The sequence below is a fragment of the Mandrillus leucophaeus genome, unplaced genomic scaffold (genome assembly GCF_000951045.1).
Source record: "Mandrillus leucophaeus isolate KB7577 unplaced genomic scaffold, Mleu.le_1.0 Scaffold50, whole genome shotgun sequence".
NCBI classification, from domain to species: domain Eukaryota; kingdom Metazoa; phylum Chordata; class Mammalia; order Primates; family Cercopithecidae; genus Mandrillus; species Mandrillus leucophaeus.
The window spans coordinates 4,249,328-4,257,398 of NW_012105365.1; the positions used below are offsets into that span (position 1 = coordinate 4,249,328).

General features: G+C 38.5%; 1 protein-coding gene across 3 annotated transcripts in view; it reads left to right on the forward strand.

Moving 5' to 3' along the window:
- Positions 1-98: 98 nt before the first annotated feature.
- The window catches only part of ABCB4 (ATP-binding cassette, sub-family B (MDR/TAP), member 4), a 69,344-nt gene continuing 61,371 nt past the window's right edge, over positions 99-8,071 (forward strand). For all 3 annotated transcript variants that reach the window (XM_011996045.1, XM_011996046.1, XM_011996044.1), the window contains exons 1-3: positions 99-180; positions 2,899-2,953; positions 6,130-6,280. In XM_011996045.1, the coding sequence (XP_011851435.1) occupies positions 101-180; positions 2,899-2,953; positions 6,130-6,280 (286 nt within the window). In that variant the 5' untranslated portion in view covers positions 99-100. The remainder of the gene's footprint in view (positions 181-2,898; positions 2,954-6,129; positions 6,281-8,071) is intronic.

Sequence of the window (8,071 nt, forward strand, 5' to 3'; positions counted from 1 at the left end):
ACCCAGTGCCCCCGGGGCCTCGACCAGTCCGCCGGGCTGGACGCCCCGCGCCGGAGCGGGTGCACTTGGACCTGAGGCTGTGGTTTCTCCTCAGGCTGAGATGGATCTTGAGGCGGCAAGGAACGGAACAGTCCGGAGCCCCAGGAGCGCGGAGGGCGACTTGGAATTGGGCGTCAGCAGGTACATTCCCAGCAGCCACTGGCTTTTCCGTTACACGCGAATCAGCAGGACCAAGTTCACCCTTGGAAAGAAGTTGTAAAAATCGGTTGATGCCTTTGAAGACTTTTGTTTTGGAGGCTTCTTTGAAAGGTCTTGCATCCTTCTGACCTTGGAGCAAAAGTGTTATGTGGCCTCAAAGAATGTCACTGAGGCTCCTTTTGGAACAGATTCAGGAAGAAAAGGCTGTCTTGAAAAGTGCTCCCTTCCCTTTGTGCAGGGGGATTCAATGAATATCTGTGTTGTGTAACATTCCTTGTATTACGTAACTCTTGAAACTTTTACAAATGACTTTAATATACATCATCTGGTTGTTCAGACCTATAGGGTGTCAGACATCTGCTGTTGATGGCTGTGCTTTTTGAACGAGGGTAGTGAAACAAAAACTCCCTCCCCTCCTGCCCATCCCCTGTTATGTCTCTTCCTCCTTGTCTTATCCCTCCCCCTCCTCTCATCGCCAGGCTTGTTTGTATTTCTCCTTTCTGGGACAATCGGTGGGGAGGGGGAACTTCCGTACTTCCGAATCAGTTTTGTTCAAGTGCTAGAGGGAAACAGCGCTTCCTTTGCCTTCGCGTCTTTCTCGGTTCCCCTGGCCCTTGTTAAACTCACTTCACAGGCTTTATGAACGGCGCAGAAGCTCCCAGTCAATGGCATGTGTCTTTGTTTCCTCTTTCACTGTGGGAATAGTGAATCATTTTCGCCTTTGGCCTGAAATAGTTTATGAGGCTATTACGGTCTCTGAGTTCATGCCAGGCTACCCAGAAATAATTGACCTGTGTCAAGTCATCACCCAGAGGGACAAATTTATCAGTTTCTGTAGTTTGTCCTCAAGCTGCTAGGGGCTTGATTAGCTAACTGAAAACATGCCTATCTGATGCTTAAACTGAAGCATTATTTTAGCCTGTTAACGTGTTTGTGCAGTAACCTTGCTGTATTTCTTCTAAGTACCATGGTATTTTTTCATAGAAAATTTAGTTTTGCCATATAGAATTGAAAAAGTGATAGATGGTGTTACTTCCAATGGAACTACTTATACACGCAATAGAAAAATATGGTTTTCATCAGCTGGCTGTTTAGGCAGGGATTGACTGTGAGTCTATTAATAGATGGCATTTTCATGAAGAAGTCTATTTATGTATTGCACTGGCTTAACATTTGATGCATGTACAGAGGAGCTATTCCTACAAAAGGTGTAGTAACACTTCAGAACCCAGGAAAGTCCTGAGAGGGGAAGACCACAGCTCCTGCTGGGAAGAAGAAAGCAGCTCAAAAGAGAAATACAGAAAGTTAACAATAAGTTAAGACCACAAGATTACGAAATAAAATGTAATGAAACTAATTTTTATAACAGCAGACCAAAGATAATATATTTAAAAGAAGTTAAGCCTGCTTCAATCAAATTAGTTTTATTCTTGTTCTATTTATGTTGTTATTGCCCATGGCACATTCTTTTGAACGTATTTAGTGGCAGATGTTTGTCCAGTGATTTTAGTCAATACTTTACATAATTGGGAATCATCTTATGAGTAAAACTTTATCATTTAACTGGAAAAATGTATCATATATATGTAAAAATCATCATATATATAAAAATCACACACACACACACACATATACACTCCCTCATGGATTTTATATTATAGTATGGAGGACAGACATAAATAATGCACATACTAAATAAGTAAGCCACAGCCAATGTTAGAAGGTAATTAATGCTATGGAAAAAAACATTAATCCAGGTTAAGCAGATCAGGAGTGCAAAAGGGGAGTACTTAGCAATTTTAAGTAGGGTGGTTAGGGTAGATCTTATTTTAAAGGTAATATTTGAGCAAAGACTTGAAAGAAATGAGAGGAAACAGCTGTGTGGGTATCTAAGGGGAGAGCATTCCTGGAAAAGGTAACTGGCAGTGCAAAGACCCTGAGTTCTGAGTTGGGTACATGTTTGGTGAGTTCATCACAGCAGAGAGTCCAGGCTGGTTGGAGCAGAGTAAGCAGGTTTGGGAGTAGGGGTGTGGTAAGACAGGAAATAAGCAAACAGATCATGTGGGGCCTCAGAGGTTAATGCAAGGATTTTGGCTTTTATTGTAAGAAAAAGGAAAGCCATTGTAGGTTTTTGAGCAAATAAGTAATTTATGGCTTGTGTTTTGAAATGATTACTCTGACTGCTGGTTGAAGATAGACTGAAGCAGCATAGGTGGAAGTGGAGAGACTAGGCAGGAGGCTGTCCTACTGGGGACAGCAATGAAAGTGGTGATAAGTGGTTAAATTCTAGATGCACTTTGAATGTATCACCAACAAGATTCCCTGACACCACTCTCCACAATCCTTCAGAAGAATGGACATTCCTAATTTTAAATCAAGATTTTTTTTTTTTTTTTTTTTTTTTTTAGAAAACAAATGATTGACTTAGCAGACACTGTTAACATACTTTTCTTTCCTGTGTATGTGAGCTCTGTAAGGCAGGCTACCATTTCTTATGTATCCATATATCCTTGTAGTACCTTGGACAGTTACTTTTGTACTTGTGTTTGTTGAACTGAACAATTTTGACATTTTGTGAACATCACTCTTATATTTGAAAACATTATAATAGTTGAATATTGTAACTAAATATATTTATGTTCAATTGATTGTAAAACATTTTGTAACAGTTTTAAATTCAAGCAATTATATTTTTTACAGCAACCAAAAAAGGAAAAAAACGAAGAAAGTGAAATTGATTGGAGTATTAACATTGGTAAGCTGTGAAATGTTAAATGTGAATAGTCCTACCTTTCATTCAGATTTGATGTATTGAATCAATTACCTTTAAAGCAAATACTTTAAGATTGTCCAGCTAGGCGAGTTGACTCACACTTGTAATCCCAGCTCTTTGGGAGGCTGAGGTGGGAGGGTTGCTTGAGCCTAAGAGTTTGAGACCAGCCTGGACAACATAGTGAGATCTCATCTCTACAAAATAATAAAAATAAAAATCTTTAAAAAATAGCCATATGTCATGGCATGAGCCTATAGTCCCAGCTACTTGGGAGGCTGAGGCAGGAGGGTCTTAGGAGTCTGAGGCTGCAGTGAGCTATGATCACACCACTGCACTCCAGCCTGGGTGGCAGAGCGAGGCCCTGTCTCAAAAACAACAAAAAAACTGTCTGTAGGCAGCAATAAATTGTCCTTGCTGCACCTGTGCTAAGTTTGGCTTATTATAGTCAGTGACCCACATTCTCAAGATGGATGATTTTTTTAAAAAGTAGAGACAGGCTGGCGATGACACAGGGCAGAGCTAACTGGTGTGCAAGCAAAGTGAAAATGTGTTAGTAGCACAATGCAAACTCAACAAAATTTCAGGAAATTGCATTTCTGTATTTGCTTCACAAACACCCACCCTAAATTTAGCTTTAAATAAGCTTACATATCAAGAAAGTAATTGTTAAGTATATAAATTTTAATTTAAGGAATCTACATTCACATTTGGCTTCCAAAAATTGGCTAAATAGGGGATAACTATTAGGGATTCTGATTATACTTAAAACAGTTTTCGGTGCTTTTCTGTTGGTACAAGACAAGACAATATTTTTGGAAGAAGTCTCCTAATCTGATTTTCATTTGAAATATGTCTTACAGAGGCAGCTCAAGAAAGCATTTGCCCATTTTTGGTAAATATGATGTGTTTCAAACTGTGACAGCCATTAATTTGATAGCAAAGAAGTTAGAATTGTCGTGTCAGCTGAAATCCAACTTAGTAATTAAATGGATAAAAAGACACCAAAACCTCCACACTCTCAAACTCTGCTGCGTACTTCTCATGTAACCACGAAGCCCCCATTCCTTGTCTTCCCTGCTCTTTTTTTATTTGTTTGTTTAAAAAGGCTCAGTAAGGGCAATTAAAAAAATTACTGCTTTGGAGAATAAATTGTTTATCAAATGAAAGCTGGTTTTAATGCATAGGTTTTAAATCTGCCTCCTACAGAAAATAAAATCCTATAAACCTTAATGTAGAAACAGACATTTTCATTTGAATTTAAAAGTTTTAGCTTAAGTTAAATTTAAATTTAATCTTTATTTTCACCTCTTTATCGATATCTTAATAGATATTTTTTGTTGAGGATAAAGTTGTGCTCTAACAGGAGTTAGAAATATATTATTTTGTGTAAAATCACTGAAAACAAACCTAGGTTTACTTAGGATGTTGCTGTGAAATTCACTTCATTTTACATTTATGCTTAGAGGCTGTAAAATTGTATTCAGTTAATATGAAAACATTTAAAATGCTTTTTAATGTTAACAACCTGACCCTGTGCTTTTAACTGTAGCTGACAGACCCAAGTGTTCTGTTTTCCTTTTCCCGGAACCATTAAAAATGAACCTTTGGGACACTGGTCCCTTTGTGGCAATTTTAGGGACCCAGCTCCATTGGCTCTTGATTTTACCTGCTCCCATTGTTTTATACAAGTTCTGCCTGGCTTCTGACCCTTTGTCTCTTTCAGTTCCCTTGCTTGCCCTGCGTGTTTGATGATGGAGTTTGCCCCGTCCCTGAAACCTTGCCTGAACTCCTGGAACTCTTTGAGAACGGTTACACACATACCCACTTTCCACCATGTGCCTCTAACCTCAGCCTCGCCCGGGTTATTGATGCAGTTTGACCTAGCTTCAGCCCTCAAAGGCTCCACTGTGCCAAGCCTGACTCATCACCCACTCTCCCAATAACTGTTCCTTGTCCCCAAAAGGGGCTGGGGAGGGGGGAATGGGCAGAGTAAAGCATTTTAAAAGAGAGGAGAGAAACAAAAAACAAGACAGGAAACTATAGAAATGGAAACATAAGAGGAGGAAAATGTAGTCTAGAAGGCAGAGGAGGAAAGAAGAACAAAGAGAAAGAGTACCATAAATGGGTCAATCAAAAACAGAAAGAAAAGGTGAGAAATGGAAGAGGACTAATAAGACAGTAACAGAGTCCTTTGAAGTGTTAGGACACTGATCTGCTGGTTAGTTCTTGGGGGTTGTGCACTTCACTGTGACAACTGGTATTACCCTTCCCCTCTGTAGGTAGTACTGTGTCCAAGATTCTTGGTGTGGCCCACCAGCACAGGCCTTCTATCTCTCTCTAACATCCTCTCCCACACTTTGTACTGTGCCCTTCAGGAATTCCACTGCTAGGGGTTACTTAAGCATTCCATCTAGTTTCTAGTTACCTTCTTGTTATAAGCCTAAATTCTTCCTACTTCTTCTACACTTGCTGATTCTTCTCCAGGGTACTCCCTCTTACCCTTCAAGGTTCTACATACTTGGCAGGTGACACTGGTGACAAATAAATTTTTACAAAAGGTTCTACATAAGGATCTCCATGAGCAAGACTTCCCTAAGGTGCACATATAGACACACTGTAATGTTTGTTGTGCTTCACTACTGAGTTGCCTTTTTAAAGCTAAGTTAAACCTTTTAAAGGGATCTTATGTCAAAACTCAGAGCATCTATTTTCCCCTATTTTAAATTTTCCCTCGGAAATATTCTGAATGCTTTTTTAAAGGAGGTGGTGTGTATGTGTGTGTGTGTCTGTGTGTGTGTGTGTCTGTGTGTGTGTGCATGTTTAAACTTAATGTCTTTCCCTAGCCATTCTTTATTACTGCAGGAGCTCTGGGAGATCAAATAATATTTCTTAAACCTTTATCCCTTCTGATTGTATTGTAATTATTTATTCAAATCGGATACTGATTAACCATAATTAGATTGATTTCTTCACAGAACACAAAATAAACAGAATCATGAAATTAAGGTGTTAATGATTTGAAGACCTCCTTTTCTAAGATATTCATTTGCAACTCTTAAAAAAGTACTGACTTTAAATAAAAATCCAAAGAACATATAATTAGGGAAGAGGAGAAATTCCATTCCACAGCTAAGTATTATTTTATTTCCTTTTTTTAGTTTCGATACTCTGATTGGCAGGATAAATTGTTTATGTCGCTGGGTACCATCATGGCCATAGCTCACGGATCAGGTCTCCCCCTCATGATGATAGTGTTTGGAGAGATGACTGACAAATTTGTTGATACTGCAGGAAACTTCTCCCTTCCAGGTAAGCATTTCTTTACCTTTTAAAAAAATCCATAGCATTTCTTTAACTGGGTAAACATTTGGAAGTTGATTTTGCTATTCATTACCATCTTACTTAATGATTTGGATATCTGGATGACTCCAGATATCATAGAAGGAGTTGTAAAATTCTCAGAAAATTGTTCAAATACTCATTTAAATTTAAAGAAATACATGTATTCTTGTTTGACTTTTAATCCAGGTGAAGCTTCTAAATAAAGTAAAGAAGTCACTCTACTTGAGAACAGTGGAAATGTAATGAGTGTATATCTATGCAGTATCTATCCTATTAGTAATTGCTGATGAGTTTCAAAACACATCAGTTAAACATGGCAGTACTTCTTAGCTGTATTTAGCTTGCAGATCTGTTTCTGGGTTTTCTTTTCTTCTCTCCCCTTCACCTTAAAAAAATTATACCCATTACTGTCTCTAATTTTGGATCAACCAGATTGACTGGAACTTGAGATGGCACTTCACTGAAGAGTGAATGGATTCAAAATGTCCCTTGGAATTCACCCAAAGGACTATAATTACTGAAGAGCCAAAAGAGTCCCATAAGTTAATGTTATCAATAAGAGAGGCCCTGACAATAGCATTAGAGTGGGGTTCCAATAGACATACTTATTTTCATAGTAACCAAATTCAACATAGAAATGAAGATTTTCATGCTTTCTACCAATCCTGAAGCCTCTTTTCTCTAACAGACCTTTGGGCACTGGGCTGGAGAAGACTGAGTGAAACTTTACTGTTGCACAGATGGTAGAATATTTTCAAAACACTGGTAAAGGAAAGGCAGCTTTCTTAGCAAAGATATCTAAGACAAATTATAATTTAGACAGCATTGAATGAGAATTTACAATGTTCACTGACTGAAAACTACATATTTAGTTACTATTGTAGGCCTTACGTGTAAGTTCCTAAGAGAATAGGATTGCTTAATTAATACAACAGAATATGTTTACATAAATATTGATAAATATTAATGCCTTTTAAAAATCTGATAAAAGCATCCTTTGAATATTTAAAGCAAACTCCTATAAAAAGTTTGTTTATTTATTCTCAAGTAATATTATCTCTGAAAAAATACCTCTTCATAATAAAAATAACAGAAATGGTGATTTTTCATTGTGCTTACTATGTGCTAGGTGCTATGCTGAGCACTTTACATACATTATTCCACTTTACCCTCACAAGAAAAATACTACACAGTAGGTAATGTTATCTTCTGTGATAGATGTTAAAACCAAGGCTTGGAGAGGGCAAATAACTTGTCCATAGTTACACTGCTGGTGGATGTTAGGACAGAATTCAAACACAGGTCTTTCTGCCATCCAAACCATGCTCATTGTCATATATATTATAGGGTCAATATAGATGATTAGGAAAAAAGTGCTTGGGAAAGTTTTAAATGGATTGCTTATTTGTGACTAGTGACCAAAACTTTAACATAAACACTATGAAGTTGTGATAGGACAGATAGTTTAAGAAGTCTTTAAAGAGGCCAGGCACAGTGGTTCATGCCTGTAATACCAGCACTTTGGGAGACCGAGGTGGCGGATCACCTGAGTTTGGGAGTTCAAGACCAGCCTGACCAATGTGGAGAAACCCCATCTCTACTAAAAATACAAAATTAGTCAGGCCTAGTGGCTCATGCCTGTAGTCCCAGCTACTCTGGAGGCTGAGGCAGGAGAACCGCTTGAACCCAGGGGGCAGAGGTGGCGGTGGGCCAAGATCACGCCATTGCACCCCAGCCTGGGCAACAAGAGCAAAACTC